The sequence below is a fragment of the Nipponia nippon genome, unplaced genomic scaffold (assembly GCF_047370975.1).
Source record: "Nipponia nippon isolate SJK-2023a ecotype South Korea unplaced genomic scaffold, ASM4737097v1 scaffold_14, whole genome shotgun sequence".
NCBI classification, from domain to species: Eukaryota; Metazoa; Chordata; class Aves; order Pelecaniformes; family Threskiornithidae; genus Nipponia; species Nipponia nippon.
In genome coordinates, this window is record NW_028262330.1 from 13,975,177 (window position 1) to 13,993,142 (window position 17,966).

The window sequence follows — 17,966 nt, forward strand, 5'->3', positions numbered from 1 at the left end:
TAAAGTGCAACCATGACCTCTCCGGATGCTGAGATGGCTGCCTTCGGGGAGGCAGCTCCTTACCTCCGAAAATCAGAGAAGGAGAGAATTGAGGCCCAGAACAGGCCTTTTGATGCCAAGACATCTGTCTTTGTAGTGCATCCTAAGGAATCCTTTGTGAAAGGGTCAATCCAGAGCAAAGAATCAGGGAAGGTCACTGTCAAGACTGAAGCTGGAGAGGTGGGTAAAAACCAAGGCTTAAAAACTGTGTGTAGATCACAGTCTCAGCTCTCAGCTGACATCATACATTCTTTCTTCATCTGACAGACCCTGACCGTGAAGGAAGATCAGGTCTTTTCCATGAACCCTCCCAAGTATGATAAAGTCGAAGACATGGCCATGATGACCCACCTCCATGAACCCGCTGTGCTGTACAACCTCAAAGAGCGTTATGCAGCCTGGATGATCTACGTAAGTACCAGCAGCAGTCTTCCTTTGGGCGGCTAGGAGGAACTGCTCTGCCAGGCTAAGTGGAAGCCAACGTGCTGTCTCCCTTCCTCACAGACCTACTCGGGACTCTTCTGTGTCACTGTCAACCCCTACAAGTGGCTGCCGGTGTACAACCCGGAGGTGGTGTTGGCCTACCGAGGCAAGAAGCGCCAGGAGGCCCCTCCACACATCTTCTCCATCTCTGATAATGCCTATCAGTTCATGCTAACTGGTGAGTGGCTTGGTTTTCTTTAAAATTTTTTGGCTGTGAACACTTGTAGAGGAGAAAAAAAGTCTTTTCACTGCAAAATAGTTCAGGTTAATGGTGTTGGGAGGGTGGATGTCCTCTCATCATTGGAAAAATTTTCTTTACTGGACACCATCATGGAGATTATGTTTCTAACCATCAATGTTAGAATTTACTGTCCAAGATATTTGGGAGGATATGGTTTAACGCTGAATACATTGTCAGATTTTCCTTCAAAAGAATTCAGATAAACTTTTAAAGTTTTGGTTTTTTTCTTAGTTGGGAGGATTGTTCTTTGAATGATTTGCTTTGCAGGACTGAAAGTCACTAGGGTGGAGTTCTGTAAATTAGATTGGGTAAGGCGATTCAACATTGAAGCTTCCTCCCTTTTTATCCCATTAATACTTCCTCCCTCCCTTCCTTCTCAGAAACAATTTCTTCTTTTCCATTCATTAATATAAATGGAAGCAATAAGAAAGAAGGGTAGTGGAAACTTTTCCAGCATTGTCTAAATCTCCAGACTTTCAAGAAAGTGTAGATTAGTCAGAAAAATATTAAACAGAGAGGTATATTTTAATTTGTTAAAATAAATCTTGTTCCCCCCTCCCTTCCCAATTACTGTGTTTAATTCTGTAGCATTCATAGTGGTAAGAAGGTTAATTGGAAGATAATATGTAGAAAATGGAACAATAATAAATTGATGTTTAGTTAGTGTGTCTTATCATGGAAGTTTTTAGGTAGGTCATCATACATTTACTCCTGCTGGCACCTTCAAGAGATGTGCAGGACATTGGTGAACACCAATCCAGACTTGTCCACTGGGAGTTAGTTGCCTAATAGCTTAGTTTCTTCAGACTGCATGCAGATTATTGGAAAACACCATCCTAGAGGCATAGAAGAGATGTAAATCATCCAGCAAAAAGCACTTGCTTTGAAAGCCAGTCCAGCTACACAGCCTACTAAGGAAGGTTATTAAACACACATAGACTTTCTTCAAAACGTACCTCTGGCTAGTTAACTGTGAAAACACAGGAAGGCATGCAAAATTAAAGGTTTGAGAACAACCTGCAGCACACATAAAAACTTGTGCTTATTTCTTTTTCAAATACATAAGGAGTGGAAGGGCTTAAACTGAGTCTGTAGAGTCTGTACTGACACAGTCAAAATTTAAAAAGGCAACTTGGAAAATATAAGGTCATATCAGAACAACTAAATGAGATTTTCATTTGTTTACCTTAAAGCAGTGTGGCAAGTATTCATTTCTGGAAGTCCTCCTTATAATGGGATTCATCAGAGGAACTTCTTCTAACCGAAGTGTCCCTAAAAAAAAAACCAATAAAGTAAACATGAGCAAATTGCCAGGATAGAATTCAATCAGGCATTCCAGTGGAACTCTACAGATCAAAAATTCTCACTGAAAATTGCCTGGAAAATGGCAAGTGCTACACTAACTTGTAAAAAGAGTTGTAAGGGAGTTTTAAGGAACAGAATACCAGTTAGCTTGATTTTTGTAAAAGGCAAACTGCCAGCAATTTCTAAACAAGGCAATTACTGGGCATGTGAATACATGTGACTTACCAAGAAAAAAAAGATGCATTTTTTTAAAATGGGAAGTCTTGCATTACAAAACTACTGATTTTTTTTAACAAAGGAGAACTGGTCAAGGTAATCTATCTGAATTCAGCAAAGATCTTCAGTACAGTTGATAAAGCAGCTATTCTTAGCATAATTTTTTATGCTTACATTTGCTACCAGCTATAGAATTAAGAGGATTCAAAAAGAACTGGTTAAGAAAAAGGAAGACATGATAAAAATTTTTTTTTTTCAGTTTTCATAGTGCAAAGATTTTATCAATGAAGTCATACTAGGATGCATTCTGGGACTTCTGCTGTTCAACATTTTTTTAAATGATTTGGAAATGATAATGCTTTCTGATGTGACAGAGTCTCTCAGGCCAGTAAAGTTGAAGTCTAACAGTGAAGAATTTCAGAGGGACTTCATGACATTAAATTATCAAATTATTATTCAGTGAAGTGGCAACAAAGTTTGGTCAACAAGAATGTAAAATAATGGACATCATAGGAGAAAAACCCAGAAGATGGGCTCATTGCTGACAACTACTGCTTATGTTATAGATATCCTTTAATAGAGCTTCAAAAATTTTGGCTCAGTGATCAGAAATCTACAATATAACAAGTTAGAAGTTTGCAATCACTGAGAAAGAAGTAGAGACCAAAACAGAAAACATCATTATATCATGATGCTTACCCAAGGAATATCTGCACCTTGTGTACCGTATGCATTTCTGCCCTTCCTTTTTCAAAAAAGAATATAGTAGAAATGGAACAGGTCAAGACAAAGATGAAAAGGTTTCCTAAAGGTATGGCAGGACATCTGCAGATAACTCTAGATAAATGATTCGTGCTACTTTATAAAATTATGCATGGCATGGAGAAGATGAATAGACAAGAAAAGAGTAAACAAGAAACCAAGCTCAGCATCAACCACATTTTTTTCTTCACACAGTAAGTGGTTCAAAAATGGAGCAGACTGGATGATAAAAGTTGAAGCAATGCAAAAAGAACTGAGCATGGGTTAAAACACCAACCAGACAAAATTCTGGAAAGCAAACTCAGCCCAAGCTCTTACACATAAAACCATCAAATATAGCTTTACAAGTACCAAAATTTCAATATTTTGGAGTATGGGAGAGTATTCTGGTAAAAGGTTACTACATGCTTATGCTGTTTTTGTGATTTTCTTTAGGTAACACTCAATTGGCCGCTGACAGAAAAACTGTCTAGGGGGCCCTATGGACTGATCAGGAGTGGTTGTTCCTATGTTACAAAGTTTATGAGAAGCACCAGCTCCAGTTCACTTCACCTTACAGAGAGTTCAATTAATCAGCAACTCTACAAAAATACTCCTTAGTTAGAATCCTTTTCATAAAGAAAATGAGCAGCTTTACATGAAGAGAATATCCAGAAAAAGAAGCACGTATGCTACACCTGACATCCACATCAGTGTTGACATGTCGGCTTCCCAGGGACACCTGGGAACTTTAAAGTATTCAAAAGGAATTAGAGGTGAAGACACACAGATTAAGAAAGGAATTAGCTGCCTACTGCTAGTGCATCTTCTAAAAGCCCCAGGAATATTTTCATCCAGGATATTCATGATACGTATTAATAAACTGCCTCTTTCACAGATCGCGAGAACCAGTCAATCCTGATCACGTATGTACCCTCCCTACTCAGGTCCCTGTGGGGCTGTCGGGTGCCAGGGGACCTCCTGCCTGACCACACGCTCTCTGCCTCTCTCTGTGGTTTGACAGCGGAGAATCCGGTGCAGGGAAGACTGTGAACACAAAGCGTGTCATCCAGTACTTTGCAACAATTGCAGCGAGTGGGGAGAAGAAGAAGGAAGAGCAGCAGTCAGGCAAAATGCAGGTGAGTCAGGAAGAACAGACTGAAGGTTCGATGTGCAATTGCCATGTCAGCTAAACGCTGTAACTGAATAATTATCATCCTGTAGGGAATGCTTGAGGATGAAATCATTAATTAATAGATAGTAGTTTGAATCAATGATTTTCTCTGCTCCTGACAAGAGTTTTGGAAAGGATAACCTGCCATAATTATTGTCCTGCAGGGAACGCTTGAGGATCAAATCATCAGCGCCAACCCACTGCTGGAGGCCTTTGGAAACGCCAAGACTGTGAGGAACGACAACTCCTCACGCTTTGTAAGTTGTTGCTTTGGACAAAATCTCTCCCTCTCATTATAAGAAAAGTGATGGCCCTAGCAGTATTCCACGTAAAGGAGACATCAAAAGAACCCATCCAGGCTGAAATGCTGCTGCTTCTCCTTAACAGGGCAAATTCATCAGAATCCACTTTGGGGCCACGGGCAAACTGGCTTCTGCTGACATTGAAACCTGTAAGAGACTCTCCTGACCTCATCCCATTCCTTCCTAAATTCTCACCTCCTTGTGCGTTCCTGTGCCTCACTCTTTCTACCTTCCTTGCCAGATCTGCTGGAGAAGTCCAGAGTCACTTTCCAGCTCAAGGCAGAAAGAAGTTACCACATATTTTATCAGATCACCTCCAACAAGAAGCCGGAGCTGATTGGTAGGAAGGATCATTGTGACTTTTTGAGGAAGACTGCTGAGCAACAGTTCCCGCTATTACCCGGCTGGCTAAACTAAGCCTGTGCCTTGCCTCTTCCTGCTTTCAGACATGCTCCTCATTACCACCAACCCTTTTGATTTCCACTATGTGAGTCAAGGTGAGGTCACTGTTCCCAGTATTGATGACCAGGAGGAGCTCATGGCTACAGATGTAAGTAACACAGCAAAAAGGTACCTACTGTACATGTCTCAAAGGTGACCTACTAAGGACACGTATTTTACTTCATTGTTTTGACTGCAGAGTGCCATTGACATCCTGGGCTTCACTGCTGATGAAAAGACTGCCATCTACAAGCTGACAGGGGCTGTCATGCACTACGGGAACTTGAAGTTCAAACAGAAGCAACGAGAGGAGCAGGCAGAGCCCGATGGCACAGAAGGTATCAGCACAGTCAGCAACTGACTTGTTCAAAGAACTTCTCTGTTTGCAGAGGTGATATGTTGGCCTCCAAGCACAGGCCTTTGTTGGCCTGAGTCACCACATAAAACACCGAGGAAAAACATCTTTGTTCATTGCCTATCTAACTGCAGAGGTGCTTCCCTGATCATGGGGAATACCATTACTTTATCCAATGGATACTCCCCAAACACACACAGCCTGAGAGAGGGAACTTCAACCTCAACGCAGGCTACCTCTCTCTCTGTAAAACCTTCAGCCACTAAGTCACCATGATGTGCAATCATATTTTTAGTGAAATAAATCCTGCATTCTTTGCTATGCAGGAATCAGCTTTCCACAGAAAAAGAATGTGCTGCATGCATGCCTCACGTATTGCCAGAGGGTTTTTGCGGTTCTTCTAGGACCTTCCAGATTCAAGCTATTCCTATCCAAGCCATACCTGCTCTTGCTTTCAAAGGGGGCCATCATTAGCTTCCAGAATTTACATTCCTTCCCAGACGTTCTGTATGAGACCAGTCCAATGCTTTTCCATTTCTAGAACAGGAACAGCAGAGTTTTTCACACTGACCAAATTCTAGCCATTGTCCAAAGATAAATGCTTCTCTCTCTCTCTCTCTCTCCTGCTCTTTAGTGGCTGACAAGGCTGCCTACCTGATGGGCCTGAACTCAGCTGAATTGCTCAAAGCCCTGTGTTACCCCCGAGTCAAGGTTGGGAACGAATTCGTGACCAAAGGTCAAACTGTAGAACAGGTAAATAGGAGATAGTTTGAAAGTACTCTTTCAGTACTTGAGCATTCTTTTTTGACCCTAGGAGGTAACTCCGGTCCTTTCTTCTCTGCTTTAGGTGAACAATGCAGTTGGTGCCCTGGCAAAAGCTGTCTATGAGAAGATGTTCTTGTGGATGGTTATTCGCATCAACCAACAGCTGGACACCAAGCAACCCAGACAGTACTTCATTGGTGTCCTGGACATTGCTGGCTTTGAGATCTTTGATGTAAGGAGCAAGGATTTAGCACCATTGTCAAGGGAGGGCCAGGGAGGGGTCATGAGGACTCAGAAACACCCTTCTTTTTAAGAAGATTCAGAAGTTTATCCTCCTTACCTGCAGTTTCTAGAAACCCCTCCCTCCTCTCTGTCACAGTAACACCCTCAAATGGCTTTACTAACCACAACCACTTTGATTCTAGCCTTGTCAACAGGTAGAAGAAAGCTCTGCTTTCCGGCTAATGGTCTCAGAGACCCTTGAGCTTGCAAAAGTCTTAGGCTTTGCCAACAAAGAGACAGCTCGAGGACTAAGGCTCACACAGATGTGGGCCAAAGGTGTGGATGCTCTTGGAAGAGCCAAGGAAAGGGTAGTGCTATGGGAAAGTTCACGATGCTGCAGCTAAGGTTACTGAAGGATTTGCTTCTGAGTAGCACAGTAAAAAAGAAATGCTACTTTTAGCTTGATTTCAAAAGTAATAACAATAAAATCTTTCAAGAACAGCAAATTTTGCAATAGAAGCCCTGCTAAGGAAACACATGCTGTTACAGTAGGGTTAGGAGTGGTGTTTCAGCTGGGGAACTTCAACAGCATTAGGCGAATGCTAGCAAAAACCTGTGGTGTTTGCCACACCTTGAGAACCTGTGCACCTCTCCTTGCTTTGGACAGTTCAACAGCTTTGAGCAGCTGTGCATCAACTTCACCAACGAGAAACTGCAACAGTTCTTCAACCACCACATGTTCGTGCTGGAGCAGGAAGAGTACAAGAAGGAAGGGATTGAATGGGAGTTCATTGACTTTGGGATGGACCTGGCGGCTTGCATCGAGCTCATTGAGAAGGTACCTTTTCCATACAAGTGTACGATGTATTCTGGAATTCTCGGATGTTTCTGGGCCAGATTCATCTCAGGAAGAACTCAGGGCCAGGCATTCAGTGTCAGTTAAATGAAATATTTTGCACTGAGATTTATTTTAGTCTGGGGAAGAGAAATTAGGAAATGCAAATCTGTGTCTTCAGTCCTGCATTACCTGCTCTTCAAGCCTGGAAAAGGTAGCCTCGACTCCCACCAACAGACTTCTTCAAAACCAGCTGGAGTCAGTCTCCTTTCCTTTTCCCCCTGAAGACTCAATCAGAACTCCACACACAAATTTGGGAAATAAATATCATCTCACCTGATTTCCCAAAACAACTGGGCCTCTTGTAGCTATTTTCCCCATTATTTTTCCTTAACCACTTCTCCCTCTAATTCTGCTCCCAATTCTAACCTGAGCCAGACAGACGTTCTTACCAGTTCTGTGAAGGCAGTCTGCAGGAAGGTAAGGACAGGCAGAAATAAGCTCCCTGGCTGAGAACAGCTCCTGACAAACTTAGGCCCTTATCCAGGCTGAGATGCTACCAGCAACACACTGGTACCTTTGATGTTCATAGCACATGCTTCACATCATTATCATCTTTCTCTGTCACTACTTGTGGTACCTTCCAGCCCATGGGCATCTTCTCCATCCTGGAAGAGGAGTGCATGTTCCCCAAGGCAACTGACACCTCTTTCAAGAACAAGCTCTATGACCAGCATCTGGGCAAGTCCAGCAACTTCCAGAAGCCCAAGCCTGCCAAAGGCAAGGCTGAGGCCCACTTCTCCCTCGTGCACTATGCTGGCACGGTGGACTACAACATCACTGGCTGGCTTGAGAAGAACAAGGACCCCCTGAACGAAACTGTCATTGGGTTGTACCAGAAATCATCCGTGAAGACACTGGCTTTACTCTTTGCCAACTATGGTGGAGCAGATGCAGGTCAGCTCTGTGAAAATTGTACTTTCAATGTGGGAAAATGTTGACAGGAAGTCAAACAGAAAGACCTAAATGTTTAAAAATTGTTTTTTTCTCTGTAGTTCAATGTTCAACATCACTATTTTAACTTTGTTTTCCCCTTCTTTCGATTACAGAGGGTGGTGGCAAGAAGGGTGGCAAGAAGAAGGGTTCTTCTTTCCAGACTGTCTCAGCTCTTTTCCGGGTACGTAGTGGTTTCCTTATTTCTTCTCTTTTTCCTTGAAGAAAGGGAATTTGAAATGTGAAAAGGGATGTTGCAACTCTTGAAGTCCTATAGCAAGAGCATGAAGAAGATGATGTACTATAGGTAAATTTTCTTTCCATTTAAATGAGGGACTAGTTTCTTCTCTTTTTCAATGTGGAACGATATTGTCTCATTAAAATATCAAAATGAAAAGTCCTTCAAATCGCTGAGGATGTTGTTATTCAGATCTTTTTTCCGTACAGCTCTACTTTTTAAGCTAAATATGACATTGAAATAGGTCAATTCCTTTCAGCTATTGCACAGAGTTCAGAATGTTTTACCAAATAGAGTTTTTGGACTTCTGAATCTTTTCAATACTGCTACCAGGCACAATTCATCAGTAATGGGGCAGTTCTGAAAAACAGAGAGGCTGGCTTTAAGATTATCACACATAAAAGCCTAACCAGTATATTGATTCAGGAGGGCAAGCAGAGGGAATTGTTCATGACTTTCAAAGCCATGCCTCTCAGGCTATCAAATGCGCTGTATCCCGTTTTTTGTAAATAATAAATTATGATGACACAGTAACCAAATTCTGTTTCTTTTTCATAGTAACGTTCCATAGCAAAAGATGGATGAAAGCATAAGCTTTTGTACATTAACATGGAAATTTTGGAATTTAGTTTAAATCTGACAAATTAAGTCCTTTCCATGGATGAAATACATGCAGGTGCAGGGATGCACATCTTTAATTTGTTGATCTAAACTTTACCTTGTAATCTCACAGGAGAATTTAAACAAGCTGATGACAAATCTACGCAGCACTCACCCCCATTTTGTACGATGCATCATCCCAAATGAGACAAAAACACCTGGTAAGGGGATCCAATAGGAGGAAAACTCAAGGCACAGCAGCTCTTCTCCTGAGTATCAAAGAACGGGGTAGTCACTACTGCTGTTTCTTAGGTGCCATGGAGCATGAGCTGGTGCTGCATCAGCTGCGGTGTAACGGTGTGCTGGAAGGGATCAGAATTTGCAGGAAAGGATTCCCCAGCAGAGTCCTGTATGCTGACTTCAAACAAAGGTAAGAGTGCTCCACCTTTCTCCCCATTCTTTTCCTGTTCCACTCCTTCAATGTCCTAAATTACTTAAGTAGCATATTTACTACACAGTTTAGTGTATACACAAATCACATTACAGAAGTCTACTATGTGAAAACAATGAGATAACAAAATTTTTCTTCACACATCCACTTCACATTTGAACAACAATACATGTTTCCACCCAATGTCCCAAAAATGCCACTGAACTGTCTCTAGGGAGGTCTGTCCCTATCAACGATGGAGTCAGCTGTTGCTGAAAATGACCACCTGTTGCTGAGAACAGATTGAGTATCCTAACATAAATATTTTAACAAGGAATGGATTTGTAATATAAAAATGCTTCACTACCATTTCATTATGGTATGACATGGCTGATGATCAGGATTCCCAGAGTCCATCTGAGTTAACAGTATGAAACCTTCATTACACCCTCTTGAAAGAATGGACTGTCCCTAATACATGATATTACTCAGTCAGGCAGTCAGCTGTTGCTGAGAAGACTGTGGGGTTCAGTCACAGTGGTGGTCTCAGTAATGTGAATTTCTTCATGTCCTGTTTTCTTCTACAGATACAGAGTGCTTAATGCAAGTGCTATTCCAGAAGGTCAGTTCATGGATAGCAAGAAGGCTTCAGAGAAGCTTCTTGGGTCCATTGATGTGGACCACACCCAGTACAGATTTGGTCACACCAAGGTAGAAACAAGTCCCGTGTTCAAAAACTATGTGCCTCTGTTATGTACTACCTGAGACTGATGTGCCACAATGTTCCATTTCTTAAGGTGTTCTTCAAAGCTGGGCTGATAGGTCTGCTGGAGGAGATGAGAGATGAGAAACTAGCAGAGATTATGACCATGACACAGGCCAGGGCCAGGGGCTTCCTGATGAGAGTGGAGTATCGGAGAATGGTGGAGAGGAGGTAGACATTTCTCACCCATGTATCTTGTTCTCATGGTACTTGGCTAACTGAGTCTAAATTCACCATCCACAAAGTATGCAATAGCCATGTGAATTTCATTTCAGGGACTCAATCTTCTGTATCCAGTACAATGTTCGTGCATTCATGAATGTCAAGCACTGGCCATGGATGAAGCTGTTCTTCAAGATCAAGCCCTTGCTGAAGAGTGCAGAATCTGAGAAGGAGATGGCCAACATGAAACAAGAGTTTGAGAAAACCAAGGAAGAGCTTGCAAAGTCTGAGGCAAAGAGGAAAGAGCTGGAGGAGAAAATGGTGACCTTACTGCAGGAGAAAAATGACCTGCAGCTCCAAGTGCAGGCGGTGAGCATTACCATTCATTTGTCCCTGGGAAAAGAATGATATACAGTCAGAATGCTTCTTGTCCTACGCAGAGACTCAGAGGAAGCTGACTAACATGCAGTAGAAAACAGTCGAAATCACACGCTCCAATGCTGAGTAACCAGGCACTGGCAGGGGCATGGTGAGTCTCATGGCAGCCCCACCTGAGACTCAGCATTCCTGCTACCTGAGGAAAGAGCCATGTAACACTAGCCAACATGTAATCCACAACAGCGAGCTCTGAACTGGAAGGGAAGTATCTCCATCTACGCAGCTTTCAGAGCAATGGATCTGTCTAATAGAGTCAAGGCAAACCTGGGAAGGCCCCATTTTCCTACTTACAGCTACACTGGAAGGCCTTGATTACTTCCCGAAACACAGATACTTCCCGTTCAAAGTCCATTAGGAAAAGGCAGTTTCTTCACACCAAACAGAACACCACTTGCTCCACTAAATTATTCTCACAAAGCCTCTTCTCCCCAAACATGACGAGGTTCGTGAGGAGTCCATTAAAAAGAAGCAGCTGTTGAGTACTGTTTCTGTCAGCTACCCTCTCTGTGAGGCATTTTTAAGAGACACAAAACAATTGGAATCACTGTTGATTCCAGATGACAAGGTTTCCCAGTAGACACCGGGCAAGATCTTGCAGTTGCGGGAGTGGAAGACCAGGTTTGGCTCCCATTTTAACAGATGCCTCCTCAGTGACAGAAAAGACAGAGAGGAGAAACTTCAAACCATTACAACCCACAAAAATCTGTGTCTCCCCACCAGGAAGCGGACAGCTTGGCTGATGCTGAGGAAAGATGTGACCAGCTCATCAAAACCAAAATCCAGCTGGAAGCCAAAATTAAGGAGGTGACTGAAAGGGCTGAGGATGAGGAGGAAATCAATGCTGAGCTGACAGCCAAGAAGAGAAAACTGGAGGATGAATGTTCAGAGCTGAAGAAAGATATTGATGACCTCGAGTTAACATTGGCCAAAGTGGAGAAGGAGAAGCATGCCACTGAAAACAAGGTACACACACAGGGAGGCACGTAAAGGGTGAAGGGACAGATGCCTCCCACATCAGCCTGGTACCCTCAGAACGAAGCTAGGTTTGGAGCATACCAGGAGCATAAGAGCAGGGCAGCTAGGCAGCCCCCAGAAAAACCAAGCTCCTGGCTAAGGACTGCAAGGTGAAAAGGTCACTGCATTAGCAGTCAAGTCTTCTACACAGGCTTTTGGCACTTTTTTACAATCAACAGGTGAAAAACCTCACAGAGGAGATGTCAGCCCTGGATGAGACCATTGCCAAGCTGACAAAAGAGAAGAAAGCCCTCCAAGAGGCCCATCAGCAGACACTGGATGACCTGCAGGTAGAAGAGGACAAGGTCAATACTCTGACCAAAGCTAAGACCAAGCTGGAGCAGCAAGTGGACGATGTAAGCACACAGGCATAGAGCAAGAATAAGTCCAGGTACGGAGTTCGAACTGGCTGGCAGCGCACTGATGGTCTTGTTCTTTGTAGCTGGAAGGGTCCCTGGAGCAAGAGAAGAAACTGCGCATGGACCTTGAGAGAGCTAAGAGGAAACTCGAAGGAGACCTGAAGCTGGCCCATGACAGCATAATGGATCTGGAAAATGATAAGCAGCAGCTGGATGAGAAACTGAAGAAGTAAGTGTGGCTGTGGGGCACCTGAGTGCTGGGCTGGTGCACTTGTCTTCTTCCTTTGAGCTCTAACACGGTTTGCTTTGCCCAAAGGAAAGACTTTGAAATCAGCCAGATCCAGAGCAAAATCGAGGATGAGCAAGCCCTGGGCATGCAACTACAGAAGAAGATCAAGGAGCTGCAGGCAAGTCTCTGTTCCTTCTCTTCTGCCCTTCAGAAAGACATCAGGTAGGAGGAGGGCACGGGTGTGAAGGGTCCCTAATGTTCCCCAGGCTCGCATTGAGGAACTGGAGGAGGAAATTGAGGCAGAGCGAACTTCTCGGGCAAAAGCAGAGAAGCATCGGGCTGACCTCTCGCGGGAGCTAGAGGAGATCAGCGAGCGCCTGGAAGAAGCAGGAGGGGCTACCGCAGCTCAGATTGAGATGAACAAGAAGCGTGAGGCAGAGTTTCAGAAGATGCGTCGCGACCTCGAAGAGGCCACGCTGCAGCACGAAGCCACAGCTGCTGCCCTGCGGAAGAAGCACGCGGACAGCACAGCTGAGCTTGGGGAGCAGATCGACAACCTGCAACGAGTGAAGCAGAAGCTGGAGAAGGAGAAGAGTGAGCTGAAGATGGAGATTGACGACTTGGCCAGTAACATGGAGTCTGTCTCCAAAGCCAAGGTATAGAATTGCAGTAGAACATTCTCACAGGGCCAAGGTATGGCACAATAGGCTACATCTCCCAGCCACATTCTCATAAAAAAGTCCCTGCTGCGATGATAAGGCAGAGTCCAGGTGTTCATTTCCTTTCCTTCCTTGCATCTGCTATGTAGGCAAATCTGGAGAAGATGTGCCGCACTCTGGAAGATCAGCTGAGTGAGATTAAAACTAAGGAGGAGCAGGATCAGCGCATGATCAATGACCTCAATACTCAAAGAGCTCGTCTGCAGACAGAATCAGGTGAGACATCCTCATTCCTGAGCTGCAAGGGGAGGAGCTGCACGCCATGCCAATACCACACAGTATCTCAGAGCTACTGGTCATAGGGTTTTACAGGAACAAATATCATTAATAGTCTGGTTCCTTTTCTTCACCGTACCTTTCCCAGGTGAATATTCACGCCAGGTGGAGGAGAAGGATGCTCTGATTTCTCAGCTTTCGAGAGGCAAGCAAGGCTTTACCCAACAAATTGAGGAACTCAAGAGACATTTAGAGGAAGAAACAAAGGTGAGGATATTTAGTATAAAATTATTTTTTCTGGGGATAAAACCGTTCTTTCAACACATCCTGATCTCCAGAACACATTGATGAAGGCTTCACCAGCCTTCAGCGTTGCAGTTGCCTACTGAGAGTTTCATTCTAATTCCGCTGTCGGTTTCACTGTCAAGAGGCATCTCAAGTCAAGTATTCAGGTTACCAGCCCCAGTGTCCCCACAGGCCAAGAACGCCCTGGCCCACGCCTTGCAGTCTGCTCGCCACGACTGTGACTTGCTCCGGGAGCAATATGAGGAGGAGCAGGAAGCCAAGGGGGAGCTGCAGCGTGCCCTGTCCAAGGCCAACAGCGAAGTGGCCCAGTGGAGAACCAAATATGAGACGGATGCTATTCAGCGCACGGAAGAGCTGGAGGAGGCCAAGTATGTGGCAAGCGGGATGTCGAATGGCTGGAGAAGACGGAGACTGTCAAGGGAAATTGGAAACTGGAGTCTCTGAGAGTGGAATAGGACAGGGGTGGGACGAAGGCAGGGATATACTGTCTTTGTGGTGAAGGGGAGAGAGGGAGGGAGAGGAAAAGGGTGCTGTGGAAGAAGTGTAGATTGGAAGGACAAACATAGCCTTTAGGGCTAGAAAGGCTAAGACAGGCCGAATACTCAGTAGGTGCTAAGACACGGAAGTGATAGACCCTTCAGGCTGCATGCAATCTTGGAACAGAACAAACACTGTGAAAAGCGCTAGGCTCAAAGCCCCCAAAGCGGCCAACTGCCCTCTTGTGAACAGTACAACATTGGCTCCTCTCTAAGCGCTAACCTGGAGCTGTGCTTATCTCCTCCCAGGAAGAAGCTGGCACAGCGCCTGCAGGATGCAGAGGAACACGTTGAAGCCGTCAATGCCAAATGTGCCTCCCTGGAAAAGACAAAGCAGAGGCTGCAGAACGAAGTGGAGGACCTGATGATTGACGTGGAGCGATCGAATGCTGCATGCGCAGCTCTGGATAAGAAGCAGAGGAACTTTGACAAGGTCTTTTAGGCTCCAGACCTGGGGCTCCTGGGCAGAGCATCCCCTCCTCATTACCACATCCATACTCACGCCCCGTTTCTCTTCAGATCCTGGCAGAGTGGAAGCAGAAGTATGAGGAAACGCAGGCTGAGCTGGAAGCCTCCCAGAAGGAGGCTCGCTCTCTCAGCACGGAGCTGTTTAAGATGAAGAATGCCTATGAGGAGTCCTTGGACCACCTGGAAACGCTGAAGCGTGAGAACAAGAACTTGCAGCGTAAGTCCCTGGCCCTCTGCTCCTGGCAGGGCTTTCTCACTATGCACCACTATCGACCGCCCCACATGGGTCTGTGCCTGCAGGTCTGCAAAGCTGCCTTTTACGTTGGTGTGGCAGGGCCCTTCCCATTCAGCTCTGTGCCTGACCATGCCCTTGGTCTTTGTTCCCACAGAGGAGATTTCTGACCTCACGGAGCAGATTGCTGAGGGAGGAAAGGCGATTCATGAGCTGGAGAAAGTCAAGAAGCAGATTGAGCAGGAGAAATCTGAACTCCAAGCCTCCCTGGAGGAAGCTGAGGTACACACAGTGCTAATGCATGGTGTCCAGACTGAAAGTATGGGAACAGTTTTCTGCAGAAACAGCAGGAAAGCAAACTTAGATTTCATGAAGAAGGACTACATCAGAGGAGATTACTCTAGAAAGGAAGCAGTAGTTTAAGTCACTGTTCCTGCTGACTTGTCCAGGCCTCCCTGGAACACGAAGAGAGCAAGATCCTGCGCCTCCAGCTTGAGCTCAACCAGGTGAAGTCTGAGATTGACAGGAAGATAGCAGAGAAAGATGAGGAGATCGACCAGATGAAGAGAAACCACCTCAGAATTGTGGAGTCGATGCAGAGCAGCCTGGACGCTGAGATCAGGAGCAGGAATGAAGCCCTGCGGCTGAAGAAGAAGATGGAGGGAGACCTGAATGAAATGGAGATCCAGCTGAGCCATGCCAACCGCGTGGCTGCAGAGGCACAAAAGAACCTGAGGAACACACAGGCAGTGCTCAAGGTGCGTTCAGCAAAGCTACAGAAAGAGAAATGACATCCCTGACATTTTTGGCACCCAAGCTCACACTGCCGCCTTGCAACTTCTCTTGCCTCTTTTACAGGATACCCAGCTGCACTTGGACGATGCTCTCAGGACACAGGAGGACCTGAAGGAGCAGGTGGCCATGGTGGAGCGCAGAGCAAACCTGCTGCAGGCTGAAGTTGAAGAACTAAGGGCAGCCCTGGAGCAGACGGAGCGGTCGAGGAAAGTGGCTGAGCAGGAGCTTCTGGATGCCACTGAACGTGTGCAGCTCCTCCATACCCAGGTCAGGCGCTCTGCTGGAAATTAATCCTGTCAAGAAGGGATAACACAGAATGCGATTGCTATGCATCTTGTAAGTGATTACTATGCAAACACTTGAACAGCCATGCTGTGATAGGGCCAATCTAGCCAGCCACCCATGTCTGGTTTCCTGCTATGGCTCTAAAGAGGACTCTTGCATTAAAGACTTTCATAAACAATACTCACACTTTTAGCTCTTGTCTGGAGGCATTAGGTCTAACGGTAAAAATCATGTCTTTCCGGTTGCACAGAACACCAGCTTGATCAACACCAAGAAGAAGCTGGAAACAGACATCATGCAAATTCAGGGTGAGATGGAGGAGACGCTCCAGGAAGCCCGCAATGCTGAAGAGAAGGCCAAGAAGGCCATCACAGATGTGAGTTGGGGGCTCCTTTCACTGCTGGAGATAAGTACCTTCTCTGCAAACTGTCTGCAGCCCCAAAATGGCTTTGACCCTTTGCTCTCATCAGGCAGCCATGATGGCAGAAGAGCTGAAGAAGGAGCAGGACACCAGCGCCCACCTGGAGAGGATGAAGAAGAACCTGGACCAGACCGTGAAGGACCTGCAGCACCGTCTGGATGAGGCTGAGCAGTTGGCACTGAAGGGAGGCAAGAAGCAAATCCAGAAGCTGGAGGCCAGAGTGCGTAGGGCTGATACTTGTGCATGAGTGAGTGTGTCCCTTGGAGAGATACCAGGGAAGCTCCAAAGATGGGCTTCTCATTGCAGGTGCGGGAGCTGGAAGGGGAGGTTGATGCTGAGCAGAAGCGCAGCGCTGAAGCCGTGAAGGGTGTGCGCAAGTACGAGAGGAGGGTGAAGGAGCTGACCTACCAGGTAAGGCAGGAGGCCGCTGCGGGCTGACAGAGTTTTCTCAAAGCCAGTGAAATTTTGCACACACCATCCTCAAGGGCAATTGTAAACCTGACGTGGTGGGAAACCAATAATTAATTCTCTTTGCTGCTTACCAACCACTCTAGTCCGAGGAAGACCGGAAGAATATTCTCAGGCTCCAGGACCTGGTGGACAAGCTGCAAATGAAGGTGAAATCCTACAAGAGACAAGCTGAGGAGGCTGTAAGTATTGCTTGGAGAATGGGCAAGAGCCACCTTCCATTGGGGCAGCACGCTCCTTGAGCAGCTGTCGGGGATGAACTGAGGGAAGGTCTGCAGCCTGTTTTATACAGGAGGTGAGACTAAAGAAACTCGGGGGCCACATCCACTGACTGAGAAGTTCATGAATCTCACTAATCTACAGCAGAAGGCTTCAGGGTCTTTCTCAACCTAATAAGTTACACTGATAGCTGGGCAGCAAGTAGTGGGAGACTAAGTACACCAATGACAAATCCAAGTGACAAAATAGCTCCTCAAGTGTGACACAGTACCACTGAGGCTTGTCACAGGGGGGTCCTGGATAAGGGAGGATGAGGAGGTCTGTGTGAGGCTTATGTGTAAGCAGTGGTGGGTGGGGGATGGAGGTTTGTGCCTTCCCCCAGGGAAGAGCCACAGCCCCGCAAGGCCGAGGCGCAGGAGGAGTGAAACCCCTGCCCTGGGCTCCTCACCACCCTCTCCCCACACAGGAGGAGCTGTCCAATGTCAACCTCTCCAAGTTCCGCAAGATCCAGCATGAGCTGGAGGAAGCCGAGGAGCGGGCTGACATTGCAGAGTCGCAGGTCAACAAGCTCCGAGTCAAAAGCCGGGAGTTTCACGGCAAGAAGATAGAAGAGGAAGAGTGAGGATGTCATGAGGCAGCAAAGTGACCTGAGGGCTGCACAAAATGTGAACCTCCTGGTCAGTTTCTTCTGCAATGAGTCTTTGTAACCATGTCGATGTCTAGGGAATAAAGACCGTAGAATCCTTTGCATACAGACCATGAACACCAGTTTTCATTTGTTTGTCTTTTTACTGGTTAGGTCTATATCATCATTAGCTTTTGGGCGCAGCTTTGACTTCTAACTTTTGTGTACCTGTGTCACGGTACAGCTTTTTGTCACCTAGTTCCTGACTACTTATCCCTTCTTTCTTGCTTAGTATCTGTGCCACGAATAAAAATGTAACTTCACATGAGGA

General features: G+C 45.6%; 1 protein-coding gene across 1 annotated transcript; it reads left to right on the forward strand.

Moving 5' to 3' along the window:
* The first annotated feature begins 12 nt into the window (after positions 1–12).
* On the forward strand, positions 13–17,632 carry LOC148056482 (myosin heavy chain, skeletal muscle, adult-like). Its single transcript, XM_087751349.1, has 38 exons — positions 13–219; positions 307–450; positions 544–700; positions 3,924–3,951; positions 4,050–4,164; positions 4,364–4,456; positions 4,587–4,650; positions 4,743–4,841; positions 4,948–5,051; positions 5,142–5,280; positions 5,932–6,050; positions 6,145–6,294; positions 6,952–7,122; positions 7,767–8,076; positions 8,229–8,296; positions 9,084–9,171; positions 9,263–9,380; positions 9,968–10,091; positions 10,178–10,314; positions 10,419–10,674; positions 11,464–11,706; positions 11,937–12,113; positions 12,200–12,345; positions 12,433–12,523; positions 12,612–13,001; positions 13,154–13,280; positions 13,429–13,547; positions 13,758–13,954; positions 14,372–14,555; positions 14,642–14,807; positions 14,980–15,104; positions 15,272–15,580; positions 15,681–15,884; positions 16,153–16,278; positions 16,373–16,543; positions 16,630–16,734; positions 16,878–16,973; positions 17,477–17,632. Exons 1-38 carry the CDS (start codon positions 13–15, stop codon positions 17,630–17,632), a joined length of 5,823 nt encoding a protein of 1,940 aa, XP_087607475.1.
* The last annotated feature ends 334 nt before the right edge of the window (positions 17,633–17,966 follow it).